Here is a 24,204-nt window from a genome sequence, read left to right on the forward strand (position 1 = left end):
GTTTACGAGAGTTGGCCTACTGGTGTGTTCGAACGATACTCTTACGTCACGTTTTTATGCGCATTCGTATACGTACACGAAGACTGATTCACATTCGCCTGACGCTTGTGATCAAGTGCCAAACAATCTTTTTAAAGGGAAGATTTCATTGACGTGTAATCAGGTGAAATTGGCAAGATGTCGTTTGCAGGGTTTAAGAAGCAGATAAACAAAGCAAATCAGGTATGTATTTCATCGTACAGTTCACACAAGGCGCTCTGTCTCAATATAGCGTTGTTGCGTCCTATCAATGAGGGGATGCGAGTCCGCCCGCCCTCCCGATGGTACCATCGGGCCATACAACCAACTCTGTTGCAACGCCCTACGGACGTTGTTACACAATCTTTGCTTCGCTCGTTTGCTCAGAAGTTTGCCTCAGCTGTGGTATCATATCAGGGCATTTCTATCACAACTTAATCAAGTTAATATATAATTAGAGCGCGAAAATGTTAAGGCGAGGGCCATTAACGGTTTGTTGTTCTCTGACAACACCGGTACAACGTTCACCTTGGCGTTACGTTACAGTACCGGAGACCGGCCCCATTCACAAATTATTACGAGTTAATTGTTTAGTTAGTGACAAACCATTGAGCTTATAACCGCAACTGGCTCTTAACAATATAATACGAAGAAGAATTATAGGAGAAGGGGCACCTTATTCTACATGTGCAATCTCTTGTTGTCAAAATAACCACATTACAGTCTCACCAAAATACGTGTACGGTGTAGCTGTAGTGTAGGAAGTTGTGCTGTGACGTGAAACCATAGAACAATATCACAATAGTACACGCGTAATAAATTTGTATATTTGTTGGAAAACTGGATCTCTTCTAGCTTTCCTGCGAAAGGCCATAATCCTTACAATATCAACTTCCTTTAAACTGCTGTTTATATGTATGTATGTATGTATGTATGTATGTATGTATGTATGTATGTATGTATGTGATATATGATATAAATATATATATATATATATATATATAAGCTTTTATATACAATATATATATATATATATATATATATATATATGTAAAATAAATGTATATTAATTATATATATGATTTAAAGTATATATGTACATTCATATGTACATATATATGTACGTTCATATATAGTTATCTAAATTGCTAGCCATATTCATACATTTTTTTATATTTTATATTACATTTTATATGATGTCAGGCTAAAATCAAAGCATTGGTATGTCACTGGTCCAGGGCAATAAAATACTATGTGGTCTATAGTCTGTGCACTGGTATGGTTTTCACCTTGATCATTGTATCCTGTGACAAGTAGTAGTATAAAAACCCTTGCATCATTTCAATGTTACACACCTGATTACAGAGGGGAAAACATAAAAATGTTTCTACTTGTCTCATTTGCTAGAAGGGTTTCGGATATTGAATAAAAGGCCATGAAAATACATAGCGGCTTAGTATCTAGTGATTTTATCAACAACTTTTTACAATTACTCTGTGATTCAGTTTTGGATTTTCCTCTCATTAATTTTCATCTTTCCTCTCCAAAAGTTGATTTAAAGAACAGGACTTATGAAAAATATTCTCAGTTAATTCTGTATCGCAATCATGACATAGAGCTCTGCAGGTAAGGGGTGTAGACACCATGTCATGGTATGACACAATCATTCCAGCTGGACATTGTCCTTGAAAAAAGGCCAAGATTTGGAATGATATAACATGTGGATGTGGTAGCTTCCTGCAGATAGTGGTTTTTACGTTGGCGGATGCACCAATATAGAGGTCACAAGCGATGGCCTTTACAGGTCGTTTCTCGGGATATTTTAGAAAAGTAGTGAATACTTCTACAAGACGTGCACTCCAATATTTCATGTCTGATGCAAAATAAACAATAGTTCTATTCATTTAGTTTGCATAATATTGAGAATCAGAGAAAGGGTAGGATTATTTTCGGAAATGTGAAATTTAGACTGGAGCCAGTGTTTACTTCTACTGTGCACTACATTTGTAAGGTGGCTCTCAATGTATGATCAGAGGTTAAACTTTCAACATTCATTGTATTTCAAGATCCACTAAATCAAACCAAACTGACGATTTCCTCTATCAATATATATGTATAACACATATTAAGTATAGTCATGTTTTGAGGTTAACTGCCTAGTTCTGAAAGGTCAGTCAAGGAGGTTCAAAGGTTTGAAGGAGATATATTGAAGGGTGGAGTGGCAGAGAAGGTAGGCAGGCTTGGAGTAGGCAGTAAATTTCTACATCATATCTGAAAAGTAATAAATAAAGATGAAGTGTATATCATACAGGTGAAATGTAATTCTTGACACAACATAAACAGTTTTACCGCAGGGACATTTACACACTTAAATGCAATCTAGTTAGAGGGACATTTGTTTTTGCGGACACCAAACATTAACAGAAATACAAGAATATAGTTTATAGCCCGATGTATTGACTGGTATTCACAGTTTTACCCTGTGACTCCAGTAGCGCTGATCGGGATTTCAGGTTTGTTTCTTTAATAATATAGCTGCACATGCACGACTTCAGACACACTACTAGTACTCTTTGAAATTTGGACAAATTTTATTGTTGCATGTGTGGCTGTTGCAGTTTGTAGTCTAAGCCATGAATTAGTGTGACCTTTAGTATCCTTTGTAACACTAGCAGGTTTTATTTTCGTCATTCTTGCGGAAAATGCAGACAAATATTTATGTTTGCATATTAAGAAAAAAAATGACATTTGTGATTAGTGCTGCTGACCTCCATGGTTTATCTCAAGCCCACTCGTAAAAGATTCATTTTAGATGAATACTGTTTCCTAAATAATAGTCAGGAATATTCTGTGTATTTCCATGCTAAAATGTGCTTTTTATTGGAGCCAAGACAACTGTGTTTTGCCTGGTGGTAAACAACATATGGTACACTCAGTGTTACATGCTGGCTCTTGAGGCACTTCAATATCACGTGACTTCAGTTGGTACAACTGGAAGATCTTCATACACGGAAGTCAGAATATTGTGTTGTAGATTTGCTCCAGATACCTTACAGGGAGACATTGTTTTACAATTACCTTACTGCAAGACATCCTTTTCTGTACTTTTGATCTTTGATTTTTAGCAACAGCAATTTGGGGCAAACTCACTTATCAGCTACTCAAGCTTGGTAACTGAGGTTTCATCCCCAAATGGCAGATCAAAGGACCATATTTTAGAAAAGGAATATTACATATTCCATTTTTGTTCAAAATTATTCTACCAGTTCATGGAAAACAAAGTTATATCATACAAGAATCTACAATCTCAGGCACAGTTTGAGTAATGCTCAGTCTAGCCAGCCCTGCTGCAAACTATAAAATCTGTGTGACATGTACATGTAGCAGTATGTCAGCCAAGGGTGATGGCGCTAAAATCAACAAAATACTGAAAAAGGAAACACCTTTCCTTGGTTCTGCAAAAATTTTTTGTTAGGTTTGTGTGAAAATACAAAGAATGCATTGGGTCATTGTTACGATTTGGCAAGGTATATCAAAAGAAGCCATCATGACTTTTACCAAAGATTATTCTGTAATTATAATATTCCACCGCAGACTATAAATTACAAATATCGAGCAAGATAATTATGAAAATTCATTGTGGAAGCTTTGTGAAAAGAGTGTGTGTAAAATGTATTGGTAAGAATGGCCTCAATGAAAAGGGGAAGCTGACAATGTTGGTCTGTCATTCATTGTTGCATTAATGAAGATATAACGTGTGCCAGTCCCTTGGTATTGTGTAGTAGAGAAATTGATGAATTAAATGTCAGTGCAAGGTAACTAGTTCTTCTATGAAACGCTGTCGACGACCGCTGACTGATTCGTGTCCACAAATGTTTGCTTTTTATTTGCATGATTAACTTTAGTCATTAAAGCCCCCACTCATTATCAGATTTATCTAATATAAATATTAGTTACTTGATGAAATTTCCAATGGAAACAATAGAATGACAAACTGTTAATGGGCTGTTGACACATTCGCTAATGCGAGAACCTGGGATTGAGAAGGGCGCCTTTAAACGTATTCAAAGAGAATCTAGTTCTCATCAGCATAAATTATTGATCAACTTAATCTTAAAAATAAATTGATTAAATTCATACTACTGAATGGAAAACATTAAGGATTAACAACGTGTAAACAGTTGGTGTCAACAGGCATGTGAAAACACCATGTAAACAGTTGGTGTCAACAGGCATGTGAAAACACCATGTAAACTGTTGGTGTCAACATTGCAACAGGCATGTGGAAACTAAGGAATAACAACTACTGTTAAAGGACTGTGTTGGCACCGAATTAAAATTTAGATCACAATTTCAATGGAAAACAAAAGGCTATCACACCTCCATAATCCTCTTACATACTAGAACAAAGGTGATCCAAGGGATCGCAAACATTGCCTTTAATACTGTACCGGTATTTCATGTTGAAAGCATCTTCCCTACAGGTGTTTATAAATTTTCATAATCAATCATTCTGTATTGTGAGTGATGATGACCTGCAGTTTTGAAACCATCTCTTGAAATAACTAGTTACACTAAGTATAGTATTACATATATTCACCATATTTTTATACTTGATATGCCACTACATAATTTATTTCACCCAGGTATTCAGTTTACCTCAGGCAGAAAAAAATCATACTGAATATCTACAGTGGTGATAAATACTCAATAGAAATTTGCTTCATTTACAATGTGATGTATTGTACAGTTAAAAGATTCAGCAAAAATCTTGCCCACAATGTAGATATTGAATGCTTAGGGTTTTTTTGAACTCCCATAGGTAGTCATTACAGCAAACACAAAGTGGAATATCAGATTATCACCAAGCAAAAAGACAAAACCTTTGTGCTTGATGACATTCATTCTGTTACTAGACCGTATTAGACAGATTTATCAATAATGGTGAGGGCAATCTCCAGAGCAATGGAGTTCAACCTTTCTCAGCTGACTATTTATCAGTATATTGATTCGAAACTAAAGAATATCTGTATACATGTTGGTGTGTGGTATTTATGCTGCCAGTAGTTATCTGACCTTTTGACTTTAACGGTTACTGTTTGATAATTCACACAGTGGTAGTGCCAGGAAATGCATTTATTGGAGCTCCTTATGTGAGTCCCACACAATATAAATCATAAGATTGCAATAGCTGCTATCCAAATAATTATTTCTTCTCAACTGTACCTGAGCTAGAAATCTTTTGGTACCTGAAATGGGATAAAGTTTATGTATCTAAGTAGTCAGTGACTACCTGGCAATATGATATTTATGAAGTTTTATTTCACCCACAAAGCCAGGATTTAATTTTGTGTGAAATGCATTCATGTCAATGATTATGGAAGTTTTGCCAGGTTTGCCATCCATTAGATATCAACAAACAGGAACCAGCCTACACACTTTACGTGTCATTAAATCAATGACGTCATCAGATCAGGTGTGGTTCCCGGAAAAAGGAGCGAGTTTCAGGACATGTGCAGGTGTAATTATGATGTGTGTGCATACAGTAATTACAGTAAAATCTCTACTCTATTCATACTGTATAGCCAGATACTGCAGAGAAGTTGTAACATATAATTGCCAATTTCCAGCTGTGTAGATGTGGGAATAATTGATCAACATGGCTAATTTTAGATAGATTATGATATTAGAATATTGATCATGATTTAAACACCCAACACAATAATTGCCATCTCACCAGATATTATCTTCATCTGTGGGAAGTAGAGCTTCGTACTTGTGTTGACAGGATACACAAATACAATATTTACATTGTACTCATTACTCCTGCAGCTAGTCTGTAAATTAATATTCAGTTTCAGCAGAATCTTTACAAACAACACAGATGTTTGTCTCTAGACCTATTTTCAAAGCATGCCAGCCTGGCTATAGCTACTGTATAGAACATTGGGACAATTTATGAACAATTGTACTGGATAAATATTAAGTCAGTGCAGTACTGAGCTTTTGAAAATGGGAGACTATCTTTGTAAAGTATGCACATCTTTCATGATTTTGAATATATTGAAGATTTCAACATAGGGTTAAAGCAGGAACTCCCAATGGTAGGGCAGTACTGAGAAAGAGTACTGGTATATTTGGCCTATGAAACGGGAAGTAAGTATAGTGGTTGTTGATTTTAATGGAACTTTTATTTCTTTAGGTCAAACATTTTGATGTATCCCAACAATGTATGTAGTAGAATAAGTAAACAGAACTGTTTAATGGCTTCACTGTCAATGACCCTAAATCTATTAAATTTGTTTGCTTCAGCAATTGTAAATTTGCTCACTTTTGGCAGAGCAGAATATCACATATTGTGCTTATTACTATAGTAGTACTGTTGGCCATATTACTAGTAGCTTACATACCAATAGTACTGCTATTAAGACAAAGTTGCTGCCAGTATGATGGTTATTTTTCTCAGAATGCTAATTTTTCAGAACGTTCTTTTCATAGAAATTGCGTCTAGGCACATGATATTTGCAATTCCTGCAAGTGTCACTTTTTAACGTGAGGTAAAAGTTGACAAATTGCCATTTCTCTGCTCAAAAAACACTGTGAATATCATGGTGTACAAAATCTCTTGTTGTTATATTTTAATACATTTAGCAATGCACTTTCAAGCACACTATCAGTACATTCAGAGTTTATCAGTGAAAGTTTTTACACATCAGATTGTAGCATAGCTCAGTATGGCAATGTCAAGATCTAATGATTGTAAAGAGGGATTCTCATAAAGAAGTATGTCATGAAAGAAAACATTAACCTTGTGCTTTTCCCCTTTTAAGATACAATACACTGTGAATATGGACAGGGTTGGATCAGCAAAAGGTGAACAGTATGTAGTGTATGCTGCCCAGGTCCATCAAGATTTGAACAATGTATTTGGGATGACATTGTGTTGAGTTTTTGTGTGCAGAGGATAGTTGAAGGAAAAAAGAAAGACTTCTTTGCTAACCATGGTTGAGGTCCGTTGTGTGATCAACAAATACTGGTACTAATATGAAGCAAAGTTGAATAGAACTGACAGTCTGTAAAGCTGATTGTGCTGGGGGGGGGGGGGGGGGGGGGGGGGGGGGGGGGGGGGTGGGGGGGGGGGGGGGGGGGGGGGGGGGGGGGGGGGGGGGGGGGGGGGGGGGGGGGGGGGGGGGGGGGGGGGGGGGGGGGGGGGGGGTGGGGGGGGGGGGGGGGGGGGTTTATCTCATGTAATACAACAGTTTGAAAACATTCCATGTCTTTTATTTGAATTCAACCCAATGGAAGAAACCCAATGAGTTGTTGTACTCACATTGTAGTCACCCTTACAACAGGAGGAAAGCGTTCTTGTATGTACACTTACAAAACTAAATTGTCAATATTTTTTCATCAGCTGTTGAAATCAACACTCAATTTATCAAAAACATAAACACATACATGTAAATTTTGTGTGAGCATTCTCCCAATCATTATGCAGGTTGGTGTGTTCACATTCATTTGTACACGTCAATTTCATATCATAAATATGCTGAGTCATTGATGGTATATTCACAAATCAGCATTTAGCAATGTTTCATCATGTCACATTTTGAGGATTTTATATTTCATATATTAAAGCCCCAAAGAAGAGACTGTGCCCAAGGTTAGGTGTCCATTTGCCCTATGTCAGGAGGGCAAATGGTCTCCTGCCTTGTGGGTACACATGTAGTCCCTTTTCAGTGCTATAAACTGGTATGTTTGTATTACATGCCTCGCTTAAGTTAATTTCATACTTAAGTTATTGTCTTGATAAAAAACTGGCTTTCCTAAGTAACACATGAAATTTGATTATTTGTAAATCCCAAACTTGTAAAGTTGAAATCATTGAAGTTTCAGTTCACTTTCAGTCAAATGATGACTATGTGGCCAGCTACATCAGCAACAAGTTACCATTCAATCCTATGAGCATGTGACGTTTTATGTATTTATGTATGAGGCATGTAATACTAATTGCAAATTCTCAAGGCAACCAGCCTATTTTTCATGATGAATTTACAGAATGCCATAAAGTATGTTAGCGGCTATTTACACTTGTTGAAGCATATGAAAACAGTTAGACTAAAGTTTTACACAATAATTCAGTGTTCCCCTGGGATCTTGGGCCAGCATGTCGGAAATTTGCATAATTTTTTTTGCATAATTAATTTGCATACATTAACATATATTTAAATATATACACATACATTTCACACACATAAAACTGGCACTGCAAATTGTAGTCACTTAATCTCCCCAGGATTTTCTGATAGAGTGGCGGCTAATTTGCATAGCAATAAATGCAACTGTTACGGTAATGAGTTTCTATTGTTTACCAAAAATTATAGAGTGGCGGCCACCACTCTATAATAGCTCTGGGGAGAACACTGCAAATTGTAGTCATTTAATATGCCTTTTATTTATTTACACACTGCTGCATGAACATGCATATCAGGGGAATAATTAAGTTTACAGATGGCCCTATGAGCTGCAATAAATTCATACATGAAAACTGAACAGTCACATCTTGCTTTTTCAGCAGTCCAACTTCAGTTGTAAAATTCAACTCATACTTTCTCTTGCATGGCAAAACATTGGCGAGAAAACACATTGCGTCATTTGTTTACGAAATTATACAGATCAACGAAGCCATACAATCATAGTGCTGTGTACCCCAGCGAGTTTGTGGGTTTAATATTACGGTTTACCATAACAGAAAATTCAGACTTATTTACACGATGATCGTCACCAAAATTTATGAAAGTCCTGTCGTTTTAGTAACTTGCCCCCTTAGCAAACCTGAAACGAGACCTGAACTTGAAAACAGCATGAAACACTCAAATCCCACACATCGACAGCCATCTTGGAAATCGCCTGACCTGTTTATGTCACAGGGCACTGTGGACATCATTTTGTGACCAAAAAGTTAATTCAAACTCATATTTTTACAAAATTTGCAAAATTGTTACAAAAAATAAAAGAAAGATGACAATAATGCAAAAGAACGCGAATGCACAATTAGCAAAAAAACTTTAAACTGATAGTGACCCCAACATCATGAAACTTGGTCAAATCAGCATGGCGTACTATGACACACACATGACATGCACAGCTCATGGACTCTACTGTTCTCCCGCTCTGATCATTTCACCGTTTCTCTTAGCAATAAGAACAGGAAAATAATAAAAATACAAATGCACATTTGTAATACTGACACAGAGATTTCATGTAGACTAACCAGCATTAGGTAAAGTCACTTTATAAACCTTTTTTGAGAGTCACAGTTTTGACTGATAGCTTTGATCACAGGCATTTTCACAGCGTCACTTTGACCCCCACAGTAACTTGTTAAATGGCCATTGACACGGCGCTCTATCACGATCAGCCTGGAGAGATCACTGATAATTTGTATTTGGTGTCTTTTCTCCTCGCATTCAGTAATACTCAATAAGCCTACAGCTAGGTGGTCCAGAGATTTTGATATGATAATATTTCAGCAGCTAGGTGGTACAGAGATTGTTTGATAATATTTCAGCAGCTAGGTGGTCCAGAGATTGTTCTGAGAACACTTTGTTGTAGCGAATTAATCACTCACCCACAATGTAAATTTGGTGTTTCAAACATTGTTTTATTGATTTTACTACAAACACAAATGCTGTTTAGCATAACAATGTCATATTGTCAGCTGTGCTATTACAGTGTGTGTAGATTGACTTCAATGATGCATGTAATTGCATGTAATTGCTATGGAGGGACCCTGGTAATTTGTTTCCAAGGTTGAAATCATAAGCCAGGATCATGGATGACATTGTTTGTAATCTGGTAATGGAAGAGGGATTTTCACCTGTTGCATTGAAAAGACCACAAATATTGTAATGAAATGTTTTAGTAAACACCTACGAGATTCATGCATAAAATAAAAGACAGAATTGCATTGGTACTATGTGACTGCCAGAATCCTTCATTTGTTATCTATCATACATCAGTATCAGCTCACATCTTTATCAGTTTCACTCCATGTGTTCTGTATTCAAAACAGTACTCCCCGCTCTGAAAAAACAAATACATGTACCACTGTTGCCATGGTGATATCCAGGGCTGGGATTAGGTCATATGAATTAAATATGCAAAGAGAAAGAGTGTGAAAAATACACCTGGGTAAAATTTTGGATAAAGTTAAAGCTATCTCAGTGGGGATGACGTGAATATTGACATTAAGTAGTTTGACATTTTTTTGGCAATTTGATACTAGACTTCCTTCTATCATTTTTCACTTTTGTAAGTACATGGCTTTTGATTAATGTTGTTAAAATATGTTTTATCCTTTGATATTGCCTGTTTTGATAGGTTTGTAAATATCTTGCTTTTAGCCAGATTGATAATATCGAACCTAGTTGTGGTAGTTCAGCGAATTTTAATTCTGCAATATTTCTTTCACAAATCTTTTCCAAGATACTTGCATTGATTAGCTGCTCTAGGAACAGATGTTCCAAAGGTCAGCAATAAATCAAAGATGTGAAAAGTAATATTTTTAGGATGAAGGCGAACAGATGGTGACAGAATGTAAAAGATGGTGTCTCATGAATATAGCATCATAACAGTTGAGAGAAAAATCTGGTACAATAAACAATCAGTGTGAATGTTCATATATGAATTGGCAATTATTCATGAACAAAATGAGTCAAGACACTGCCAGCAATCTACAAACATGTAAACAAGAGAATGAAATATTGTATTTGGAATAATTTGACGTTGCAATAATAATCATTCATGTGTTATCTACAAAAAATATGTCATTGTTTACACTTTAAGGGCAGAATATTAGTTCATGAAATAAAAATGATTTACAATATTAGCGATAATGATGATGCATCTTGAATTAAAACTTTTTTTTGTAATTTGTTTGCAGTATATGAGCGAGAAGATAGGTGGTGCTGAGCACACCAAGCTAGATGAAGACTTCGTCGAAATGGAGAGGGTAAGTGTTCATTTCCAGGGAAATAGTGTTTCTCACCGAATCATAGAGTAGGCACTTGAACACACAGGATGTAATGACATACTCCATTCATCAGCCGTGTTCTTTCTTGACAAGAACTCAAACTCCCCTTCAACAAATGTTACTAATTCTGATTAGAGAAAATTATTGAGATACATGTACGGAGGATTTAATCTGTAATGGGATTTAAAATTATTTTGTGTGATTTTCATCATTCCATCTATATATTTTGAAAAAGCGTGAAGACTGTTATCACCATCACTCAAATTTGAAATTCTATGACCAGCATCCGTTGTTGGCTCCTGGAAAGTCCTTGGAAGTCCTTGAATTTTGAAGTGTCCTGGAAAGTCCAGGAAAAGCCCTTGAAAAGGAAAATGAGTCACGGAAGGTCCTAGAAAATTGATAATCCACCCACAATCTTCAGAAATGACAAGATCATGATAGCTGGTGATATTGTCAAAATGATATATGAAAATGATATATTGCCAAAATGATATCTCGGAAATAGTATTTTGGATCTAAAAAAATTGAAAATTGCTGAAAGGGTCCCTAAAAGTTCATGAATTTTAATTGACAGTGAGTGTATTGACCCTGTATAACATCAAATGGATGTGTTTGGTACCAGCATATTCTATCTTAATCTCACTGAAATGGTAAACTCATATGTCAAGTTGTCAAAGTGTCAAGTTTGACAAATTTGTCAGTTCTGACATGCTGATTTAAGTGTTAGTCCGCAAGGAATGTATTAAACTTGGTGAATACTTCGTGGGTGGACCAGTCAGTATTAATGTGCATTTAACTCAATTATGTTATTATATTTGTTGACAGCAGAAATGTAACTAGATTCCCAAGCCTTTGTACACTATTCTTCTGGTAATTCTTACACTTTGTTCTCTGATCAAATGAAATATTAAAAAGGTGTCATCATTTGTGCTGAAGAAAGAAGCAAAATATTTACTGTCCGCAGCAAACACAGAAATATTGTTTACCTATAGCAGCACCTTGCTTCCATTGGTTTTAATATCCTCAAACTTCAAAGTGGGATTCTATCATGTTGACCTATGACCTTTGACTTTTATAACATTGAAGGTCACATTGAATCACAGTCCATCCATCATGTGAATTAATGAATTCTGAAATCTTGAAAAAATGTTTCTTCACAATAAGACAATTATACAGGTTATTAGAAATGATATGATCTGTGCAAATTCTATTTTAATCTGGTATATTGCCATTTAGAAATCGATTAGGATTATATATGGATATCGGTATGACCTAAATACATGTAACAAACTTTGACATTTATGGAAAACATTCTTCAGAATATTTGATAATTGATAGTAATTACCACAGGAAATTTTCCTATTTGTGTCATCTTTTTCATGTTTATATCACATTATAAGATCAGGAATATATCGCTCTGACAGCTTGAAATTTTAATCTTTTGTATCGCTGAGTGGCATTTCTCATATCACACAAAAAATTTGACATTGATTTCATGGAATCTATCTGTATGTCCTGCTGTGTGGTGAAAGTTATCCTGGTGTTGAACATTCAGTTTCCTTGTTTCACACAACATTGGTTTTGAAACTCAAATTTCAATACATGTATACATGAATTATAATTAAAAGGCATAGTTTCATCGTCCTTCATGGGTCGTCTGTAGAGAGTAGTATTGTTGAAAAATTTCTTCAGGCAAATGTTTAGATTTTTCATACAAATGCAGCGTATCTTAGCTTTTATGAATATTTCACATTTTGATAAGAAAGGTCATTTTACCAGGAATTGAATATATGAAGCCATATATAGGAGCTTTGAGATCCTTTGTATTAAGTGTCATCGTTTTCAACTGTCCGTCTGGTAACCTCTATAATATTACCGGTATTTATAGCTATGCCATTTTATGAACAGTGAGCCAGCAACGTGCTGGTAGTCTGGTATGTATTTTAGCACTGCACAACTGAGTACACATCAGATATTGAAACTCTGTTGTCACAAATTCCTGACTGCATGTCCACCGCTTGACGTTAGGTATAATCATAACGGATACAGCGAACTTGAACATTCAATGATAGTAATACCACACTGTCGTGACATACATCTGAAATGCTGCTATTTGAATAAATTGACATAAAAATCTTATTCCTGTTTCTTAACTTGTTTGAACAGCAACACGAGGAATACATGTACAGTTTTGAGATAATGATCCAACTAAATTTTTCCAAGTACTTCCTCTTACAAACCAATTTAATTGAGGCTGCCAGTTCAACAGTTTATCAACTGGCATGTATAAGATAATGATTATTTAATAGTTTCAAATGCTCTTGGAGTTGTTTATATCAATCACCCGTATCCTGCCAGGTATATACACTTCCCCATCTGCCGAGTCAGTTTTAAAGTAGTATTGAGCCAACACCTACTCATACTTTCCCTTTCTAAGCATGGTCTGTTAAAGTAGATTTAGTTGGTAAAAATCATGTTTAAAGTATCTATGATTTCAGTGGCCTTCAAATTTTCAAATCTTTGTTAAAATGCTGTACATATGACATGTTATACCTCACTAGATTTAACCAACTTGACCTGATGGGTGACATATGAACTTGGCAGGGTAAGGGTTAATTGTGTGACTATTATTTAATGGTCATCTGAAAAATTGATTTGTTCACTATGTTGTCACTGTCACAGTAAGTTCATTGTTTGCTGCAGTTCGCATTTTGATCCCAAGTCACACCCTGCAGCGACCAGACTATTGTTATATTATCAGTTTAATCATAACCTGATAGCAACACCATCTGTGAGATATTTATCATCTCATTATGTTTCTGCGCAAAGTGATGTAACCCAGAAATGATTTGGTAGAACAGCATTTGTTGGACTCTCACTGGAAGCCAGATTTGTCAAATTAATGACTGATGATACAGATTTTTCATAATCAACAAGCAATCTACTGCCATTGTACCTGTAAAGAGACATTGTCAACATCTTTGATACTATTGGTGTCATTGCTTTGTCATATGAATAATTATTCATCTGTTTTACAATGTGGTCAGCTGTCACATATCTACTCAATCTGTGGTGTAGCATGGCAATACAGCTCTGACATAATATGTGGCAATTGCAGAAATGACATCATTAGAGATTGATTTTTATGCAGGACATGTACCTGAAGGACTAGAAGAAATGCCTGACTGTGTGTGTGTATCATTAGGTTTTAGCCATTAAAGTGAAATAATGATATTACCAATAGCACTTTTTTTGCAAAAAAAGTCATTGTGATAACATCAGTTGTAATGGGGACACCACTTCAACAACTGTTTTTTGGATAGTTTTTGCTGAAAGCAATTTCTCATTCCTTTTTCAGAAAACAGACGTTACCAAAAGTGCTGTTGAAGATCTTATGGTGAAAACCACAGAATTTTTACAACCAAATCCTGGTGAGTTTACCATTGATATTTTCACTGGTTTTCACTTGCAAAATGTGTTTCCTTTGAAGACATGCTTTTATCCCAGGGACTGAGATAGGTGATGTTAACTCTGCACTGGTCTCATTGTATTATCCACTAAAAATTAACATTTTGTGAAGAATTTGCTGACAGGTAATAAAAAATATAGACATTAATACCTTTAGTATAAACCGATGGAATGAATTTGCTTTCCATGTCTATTTTGGCCCAGTTTGCAATTCCAAGGGCAAGTAAATTTTTATCCTTTAGCACAATACAACGAGGAATAAAAAGAGCAGATATTGCAATGGATTATGGATAACTATCCCTAGTTCTGTAACACCTTGTAATGTCATTTCATTTGTTGCACACCTTACTGCTAATTGTGTTTTCATTTGTAGCAACCCAAATTTCTCCCATTTTGCATGTTTCTTTCCCACTTATTCCTGCTTTTGTCAGATGAAACCCCCCTTGTAACCTTGAGTTACTTGGTATTCTGTATCAGTTCATAGTAAGTCAAGGTCTGGCCATTGAAAATCTGGTCAATGGTATGAACTTTGCCACTAACCTAAGAAGTCCAATTTCTCATAGACAATATTAGGAAATTATTTCTTATTTGATTATCAAGGACATTGAGCTGGTTCATACAAGTACTCTATATATAGTATCATGTAACTCAAGACATGTATTTGTGCACGTAGTGCATTTTACACTTGGATAAGCTATTTAATGCAAAGCTTCTCAGTGCATCTGTAGAGATATATTTAAAGTTGTGAAATACCGTATGAAAATCACAACAGTATTTGACACTAAGTCAATGGTAACTATGATAACAGAGGTTTTGCCATAACAGCAAAACAGAAAAAATGAAAAACAAATTGTTTTGAAGTCTGACAAGAAGTGAGATTGTGAAAATTAATTGAACACAACGTTATAATACTGATCTCATTCCATTGAGTTGCTTCAGAGCACCTTGACTGTACCTCCTATTGTTTGCAGCATGGCAGCTTGAAGTCTGCAAATCAATAATTCTTTCTCCTTGAGACGTATAATTTTTATGGCTGACTGTCTGTTGATCAGGGTGCTTTATTTCAATCCTTCATTATGTAATAGATTAAAATTACCCATCTCAAGGATATCAGTTTACGCAATTCCAACTGCCTTGTGATCCTTGAGCATGAATTCACACTGAAGTAATAGGTTGATATTGACAATAACTAATTTCTCAGAATACTTATACTTTTAACATTGCTTATAAATGGACAGGGTATCTGAAATTACTCGGATGTTTCACCACTGTGATCATGTAGAAAATTTGAAAGCTGTTGATTATTTGAAATCTGCTGCTAATGTGTACGGCATGGGTCAGGATATCATATAGTGACCAAATTATAATTTTACTAAAGTTAGTAATCAAGTTTATAGGAACAGTGTTGAATCTAAACAATGCAATATATCACATCGTATTGAAAGTATATTAAAAACGGGGGGAAATTACATTCTGTCAACATGTTATTTTAATCCCGATGTCAAATTAGTACCGGTTTTACAATAGATGTGGTCATACACATGCTGTAATTTTGTTTCAGGGAAATCATTCATCTGTGATTTATGAAACCACCTTCAGTATCAAAATTAGTCCATCCAATTAACAGTAGTTTTATGGAGCCTCATATTTCAATGAGTAAATTTTTCTGGTTAACACATAGAATGCCTTCTAGAAGGCATCAAACAATTACAGAAGGAAGAAATAGTTATTCCCGTGATTAATTTTCTCAACAGCATCAAGAGCCAAACTAGCAGCTCAGCAAACCTATTCCAAGATGAGGGGTCAGGCTAAAAATACCAGGTACCCGCAGCCGGAAGCCATTCTTGGGGACTGCATGCTGAAGTATGGCAAAGACTTGGGAGATGAGTCTGATTTTGGTAAGTCAGTCAGAGACATTGCAACACAACATTTCACATACAGGATAGTTCAGTGGTCCATGTCACTCAGTATCTATTTCAGCCAGCAACATGTTAAGTCAATGCGTACTCCGTATCGTGTTTGTTTTGGTGGCCAGTAAAATGAAGCTAAACTTGCTGGCTTTGTTTTCAAAGGATTATTGTTGTCTGCTTTCAATGTTGGACCTATGAGTACCATATTCTATATTCATATCTCTTGTATCAGGTATGGCTCTGTTGGACAGCGGAGAAGCAATGAAACAAATGGCAGAAGTCAAAGATTCGTTGGACTACAATGTGAAACAAAACTTCCTTGATCCATTGGAACATCTCAAATCAAAAGAAATCAAAGAAATTCTTGTAAGTATGACCTAGCTGATGATAAAACCTATAGATCTGCCCAACCCTTTGAGTTTTCCATAAGTAGTAACTGAGTGAATCCATATCGGGAATCTTAGATGGCCTTATTTTGCTCATTCCTGTAATTCTTATTGTAAGTTTTTTTGCTTTGCATAAGAAAATTGTAAAATTGATAGAAGTAATTGTTGAAGTCAAAATGCATCAATTTGAATCTGTACCAAATGTCATCTGTGTAACACAGCACTTTTTGTGCAGCTGTGGACTATGCTCGATCACAAATGTCATAAATCTAGTCAAATCAGTTTGATATTACTCCTTTATCCTAAGCATATTAAACAGATAACAGTTTTAAGACTTTACTAACTTGTTTGATGTTCTTACAACATTGTTTTTGTTCAGGCTGGTACCCAGTAAATTTTACTGGGTTTCCCCTTGGAATACAATGGAAACAATGAAACAATGGAAATGGTACCAGGGTTTCCAAACCATTTTACCTCGTATTTTCCTACATTTTGGCAAAAGAATCTGTACCACACACCTTTATCCCTCACATAATAGTTTGAATACTTATCCAACAAATTTTATATTACCCTTGCTATCTGTAGCATCACAGGAAAAAGGTTGAATCCAGACGTTTGGATTATGATTGCAAAAAGAGGAAGCAAACAAAGGGTATGTTACAAATATTTAATTCATTTCCATCAGCTTGTAACCAGTTTCATTTCATCATAAAAAATAACATTATCATGTAAGTTCCGTGTCTTTGTCGGTAAATTTTTATTTTATTTTTATTATTTGTAAAATTATACAAATCAATATTGTTGTCAGATAAAAGTTTGCCTTTTCATCAGCCGTTGTTTTTATTGTACATTAGAAATCTGTGAAAGACATTTTGTACCTGTGATAATCAGTGTTGGTCACTTTTGTATGAAACACCTGTTGACAATGAAGGATAGAATCTTGTTGAGTAAAATGCTTGAAGAAAAGGCAGTCAAAACTAGACACACAGACAGGCAGTCAGTAAGCTTACGCAGCATTTGGTACTGCAGGGGACTTGTATCGAGGTAATTCCATCAGTACTAAATCATACACCAGTTGATATGTGTATGTTTGATGTCATGCAGTTGTAGCAGGTACTCACTTCTGTTTGCTTGAATTTCAAATGTACTGGCCTGAATCGAAAGGTGCTAGACCGTAGATATGTGACCCCAGGATTAGCTGATTTTGACAGCCACTGTTTGTCGATTGCCTTCACTTGAGCAGGTGATACATACAGGAAGTGACCAATTATATTTAAAAAACTCACATCAATCAATGAATTGCCTTCAATTATGATTCACCCAGATAATGTTAACAAAATAATACTAATCTTATCAATCAATCTGTGATATTCATAATTAAACTGTAATCAATGAAATTGATTGTTCTTCTTTTTCTCCCCCATGATTCTTGCTTTGATCATGTGATTATCATTTGAATAGGACCTGGCAGCGCTGGTAAATAAAATGACAATTTCTGCCCCGATATACCTTTCCATTGATTCTGTAATGATGAATGCAGTAGCTGAATGCATGGGGGTTTTTTCTTCACTGGGTTTATCATCCTTTGCCATCACTGTAAAACGACAATGAAAAGTGGGTCACTTTGTGTCTTGCCCTTCCACTTCACTGCCAAGTGATGTACGGTAGTTCTGATTTCTGCTTGTCCTGTGGTGTGTATTTCACAGCAGGTATTTCACAGCGGGAAGATTTTCTTAAAAGTTGATTGTTGTCAATAAACCAATTGGAGCAGCTCCAAAATGATCATCGATAGTCTGATTTGTCATTGGTAGCAGTAACTTTGTTTTAAAAAGCCTTTCTAAGAACCTTCAAAAGTATACAGTGGATAGTAGTGTAGTGACTTGTAAAACTCTTGAATTTTTCATTTGTTTAAATTTTTTTACATGAATGGCCAAAGCAAGCTAACGTTCTGGTACCAACATGCTACCAGTAGTTCTTGTACATATTCTTTATGAAAAATTGTCATTCATCATAGTGTAGTATTTTCCAAAGCCAGTGGTTCTTTGATCAGCCACATCCATAAGGCTCAGTATGCAGTGAAGACGGCAGACGTACACTACCCACTATATCACTTGGTTTGAACTTGGAGAAAAAAATTCCAAAATACTGGCACACTTTCATGTCACTTTACTGTCAGCATGTGTGAAGGGTTAGTAAGTGAGTACTGATGGAGTATTGTCACCTTTGTAAATATCAGCAGTGACCCGACCCTCAAAAATGACCTCATGACATCTAACTTGCTCCAGCTCCCCAAGCCCTCCATGGTCCCTCACGCTAACAGAAAAGAAAAATGTAATCCATGTGATATTATTAACACAAAAAGTGCGGCAAGCATGATGTAAGATGATGAAGAATCGTGCGTCATTTTAAATGTTTTCTTACACTGTTCAAAAACTGAAATCTCCCAAATCCCTGCATAACGCATTTGTGCAGTTGTGGTGCATATTTTTATTTAGTTGATATACGCAAGCTGTCATTAACAACTTTCAAATGTTATCAAAAATAAAAAACTGTCTTCATTTACGTGAAATTTGTTCAGAATGTCCAAAACAATCACCGTGATATAGCTCCAAAATATTGAATAAAATTTGATAGAAGTTGAGGAAATAATTACCACTGTTGAATTTCACCCTCACAAGTTAGTTGCATTCATTAGAAAAATTGGTCGTATTTGTAGTGGTTGTAAAACAGCTTGTCATGTTAGTGGTGGTTGTAAGGTAATATAATGTAGAAAAGGAATAGAGTTTTGAATTTGCCGTGTTCACTGTAACAGTATCATTGAATGTTTTGAAAGATGTCATCAGTTTTGTTTCCATTTCAAAACCAGTCAAAATTCTGTGTATAGTGTTTCATCATAGTTTCATTTCATTCTGATTTCTTTGTGAGAGACAGGTATATTTGAACTGTTGTATCAGGCAGGGTCAAATGTGAGGTATATTACCACCAAAAATACAAAACACTTTATGATATTAAAAATAGTCAATACCGATAACAACTTTCAATAGTATCAAATTTCTTTTCTTGACCAGACTGATCGGTTTTACTCAGAGTGCTTTCACTGTCAAAGTTATTTTTCACTGGAATTTATGCATAGTTGACACACTGCATTTGAACTTTGTATTTACCAATACTACGATGTAGTACAGTACAGAAAAGTCAATGTCACTGCTACTGCAGACTTGAATGTTCTTAAAAATTTGCACCCTTTCAAAATTTTTTGAGCTATTGCCTGCATCTTCCTAAAACTTTCTTACTCCAGCTGTCTTGGTGCAAAACATAATTTTTCTGAAGAGAACCTATATTGTGTCACGCTTGTCACTTCAAAAGAAAACTCACATGAAAAACAGATGACTGTAGTTAGCATGTTTGATGTAGGTGGAGGGATGGTGCTAAAACGTATGAAACGCTGATGTCGGAGCTGAAGGTAGTCAATAAACCTTCAGCTGACATGTTCAACCAATCAGCTATCATGATTGATGGTCATGTGTTATAGTTCAAAGGTCAATATTCATCTTAGTCATTATTATTCTGTACCTGATGCAATGAGCGCTGTGTGAGTTGTAAAGTCAGACACCTTTGTCACTTCCAGACTAAAGACTTAAACTCATGGCATGGCTCGTCATTGCAGAGGGAACATGTGACAATTTTAGCTCATTATACTCCTGTTCTGTCATTAATTAATGCAATTTCTTTTCTTTTTCTTCATATCATGTTCTCTTCATCAATTGCCACTCTACTTGCTCTAACAGGAGGTAAATGTAACAATAGTGTGTACCAGCAGGATATGTGTCTGCAGGTGTCATTCTAAGTTCAATGAGTTAAAGAACATAGCAAAACACAGCACTAATATTTGCCTTGGCTGGATGATGTTACAGTAATAGTTTCAATAGATTCATTTACCAACAAAATCACAGTACAGATTTTAACCCAAAATAAAATTTACGGACAAATTTGAATAAAGCTAATTTATTATGATGTGAGATCGACTGCATTTGTGTCTCAGAAGCCAAAACCCAACAAATTGTTGGATTTCGTGTTTGTAATGTATGGGGACATACAGAAAAATATTACATGTGATATCAAACCATACATGGAAATTTTACGATGTGTTTTCATCTGGTAGTCATTTCATGATCTGTTAAAGAGTCTGTTAAAGAGGAAAGTGAAACATGAAAAGATTTGATTGTTGTGAAGAATTTTGAAAACAAATTGATGTCTCGACACTTGCATTACAGTACATGCTGAGGATGAGTAGTCCTACTACATGTATATGATGAATTTTTCTCAAAAACAAAAGCTACCTTGATAAAAACGTTCCAATAGAAACCTACCTCAGACCATGTTGTCGCTTCATTATACGACAATCTAGAATTACAAATCTGATTTCCGGTGTGAAGGTTTCTATTTCAACGTTGAACGTTCAAGAAGTTTTCTTTTTGAGTTGCACACAGCCTGAAATGATGTCGCAGTTTCATACGTGCTTGTGTGACAGAGACATTGTAGCGAGCTTAGAACTGGGAATGGTTTTTGATGCACTGACATCTTGATGGGAATTTAGTAGCACAGAAATAATGCATGGGTGTAGTTTAGTTGGTATGTTACTGCTAGATGATAGCTATAGTGTAGTTGTAGTGGTCATTGAATGGACTCCTAGCCTGTGAATTGGAGGCCAGAGAAGAGCCTAGCATCTCTTGCAACACATAAATATCTATTCCTAAGAAAATTTGTTTTGTCATGAAACACAACCACACTGTGATCGCCCAGTTTTGATACTGGAAGAATTATTTTGTTAAGATTGTACAATTCACTGTCTCGATAATGGATTGAATTACTGTAATTGCCAGTGCCTGTATATTTTTAATGCTTTTGTGTTTGTATGGGTAGCAAGGTATAATGCAGTGTTTGTATGGGTACAAGGTATAATCTTGGTTGTTGCTTGTGGAGATGTATCATTTGGCATGATGTAGTGCTTGGCTTATGCAGAATTGTCATGCCACTTTTTGTTAATAATGAAAGCTGAGCTTTGATTGTTGCCGTAATACAATAATGTCTCTTTTACAGTGTTTTCAGGAGTTCTTGTCAGAAAGCAAGTGTGCAAACATTTTAACCCTGTCACCCCCACATCTCAGTTTACAGATTCCATGTCACCCTTGATAACAGTGGGGTGAAACCACTTAGTGGGGGTGACAGGGTTAGATTAGTAACCTTTGCTTTGCAGACTTCGTATTTTATTTGATATGCATATAAAGGCAATATCGCTGCCTAATATAACAAAATTGTCGCAATCTTCTCTGTGCGTTTCATTTTTGACTGACCTGATGCTAACATGCTGTTCTTTTCTCTGTTTCTTTCCATGCTGTTTTTTCTTGTCACCTTTGCTACTTCTTCACTAAAAGCAGGAGGTAAATTCCAAATCTGTCAACTGTTAAGTCTACAAGTATCAGATTCCAGTACAGCATTATAAAGTGGTTCTCACTCTCATCAGAAAAGACTGATGGGAAGGTCATGTACTGTTTGTGCCAAATTACACAGATGGTAATATATATAAGCTTGTAAGTCTGACCAAATACACTACTAATGTGGTGTCTGGCAATAGACCAACACTGTGCTGATTTTGTATCCCAGTATTGATTATTGCTGGCGCAAATAAACTTGGAACACCGAAGTCCCTATATACATAGGAAAACCGCTGGCGATATCCCTATATCGCCAAGTGATTAGCCAAAGCAGTATCGCTAGTGAGTTAGATCATCTTACAGTTTGTTTATCGAAATCACTGCGGGGTGCCCATACTGTGTTTCATAGACAAAAAGCCATAGCAGAGGCCGTTCAAATTGCGTGAACGATGGTACAAGAAAGGATTGACGTTTTGAGTAAAGTTACTTGGGTAAATTTCGATGAGCAGGGAACATGTTGAAGCAACCGTTTTGACAGACTTTCCCTCAAAATGAAGAAAGGGTGCAGGTGAGAAACGGTAGGTGTTGTCATGGAGTTCGCTATCGTTTGGCTTCGTTTCGTTGTGCCGGCGTGTCATCATATTAAAATGCCGTCATTTCCACTATCTCACAAAAATTGTAAATTACGCCCGGCATTGTGGTTAAATCTGTATTTTTAACTTTCATTTTATAAAGTGATCAGCTTACGTTGAGGTTTAAAATGTGCGTCTCTTTCTTTTATGTTGTACATGGACCTTTAGGCCTATTCGATATTCACGTTTTTAATACACCCATCGAGCGATGTAATATCTCGAACATGTACTTCGACAATTTTCCATTCAAAGCGACAGTGTTTCCTTGAGTGAAATTCAAAGTCGCTAAATTTCTAATTTCGTTTCGAAGAAACCGGTTTGTCCATAGACCCTCGTATCTCGAGGATCTATGGTTTGTCGACCGGTGTAAAGTAGATGCATATTCTAAGTGAGGAATAGACGGTTGTGAAAATAACCAATTGTACCGGTACGTTACCGGTATGTTATCGGCCGTGCACCGATGCGAGTTGCTAGTAAAACTTCCTGGCTCTGACGTTTTTTTATCCGACATGTCGTAGCGAAATTCTGTGAGAACTAATACTGGCAAGGTTTCGGTTTTCGGAGAATTTCAGTGTATCAGCTGATTATCAAGTTGAAATAAAGCGCGAGCGTGGATGGTCCGACTTGTTGCTGGCGCACGGCGTGGCGCATGTGGCGTGGCGGGGAATCTATGTTACAAGCATCCAACTGTCGGCCATAACCTCTACGGTCGCCATCGACGGCTTTCGTGATTTTGAAGAATAAAGTAAACCGTAGATAAAGCTAGACCTTTTCTCGGCTTTGTTTCTGAAAACCTCTCCTCAGAGGCAAAGGCGACGTAAACCGTGTCCGAGTCTCGGCCTTGACATGACACAAGAAAGTCATAGTTCAATCACATTTATTTGCGTGCGTCATACAGATGATATCATTATTCATAGGGGTATCCGCTTGAAGTGGGTACATACTATTCTCAAGAAACGTACGATGAAAAAGGACAGGCTAAATAAAAAGGTTTCAATCATATCATCAATTGCAAAGAACGCTGAAATGCTGCAGATTTTAATCGCTATGGCAAAGTCTGTTTTTTGTTTTTTTGTTTGACCTCAACGTTATCCGATCGAGAACGTAAACTTGGTTTGACCCAAAGTTTGAAAATGTGTTTTCTGATCTCCCGCGGCATGGCCCGCAGCCTAGCCAGTGACGTCGACGTTTCGTACTCGATTCTGAGAGCTACATCAAATCGCCACGATCAGCGGACAAGAAATTACTATTTTCAAATCGCCATCACCAAAAAAATTACAGAGAAATGAGACAACACGTGAGAAAAAAGGCATATCATCAATG

The 24,204-nt window shown here is 36.2% G+C and overlaps 1 protein-coding gene across 1 annotated transcript in view; it reads left to right on the plus strand.

The window, feature by feature from the left end:
• The first annotated feature begins 40 nt into the window (after window positions 1-40).
• Window positions 41-24,204, plus strand: part of LOC139121547 (endophilin-A3-like) — a 37,754-nt gene continuing 13,590 nt past the window's right edge. Inside the window, exons 1-6 of the mRNA XM_070686545.1 lie at window positions 41-222; window positions 10,961-11,029; window positions 14,409-14,481; window positions 16,273-16,416; window positions 16,661-16,794; window positions 17,400-17,466. Coding sequence (XP_070542646.1) covers window positions 178-222; window positions 10,961-11,029; window positions 14,409-14,481; window positions 16,273-16,416; window positions 16,661-16,794; window positions 17,400-17,466 — 532 coding nt within the window. The 5' untranslated portion in view covers window positions 41-177. The remainder of the gene's footprint in view (window positions 223-10,960; window positions 11,030-14,408; window positions 14,482-16,272; window positions 16,417-16,660; window positions 16,795-17,399; window positions 17,467-24,204) is intronic.

This window comes from Ptychodera flava, chromosome 21, assembly GCF_041260155.1.
Source record: "Ptychodera flava strain L36383 chromosome 21, AS_Pfla_20210202, whole genome shotgun sequence".
Taxonomy (NCBI): domain Eukaryota; kingdom Metazoa; phylum Hemichordata; class Enteropneusta; family Ptychoderidae; genus Ptychodera; species Ptychodera flava.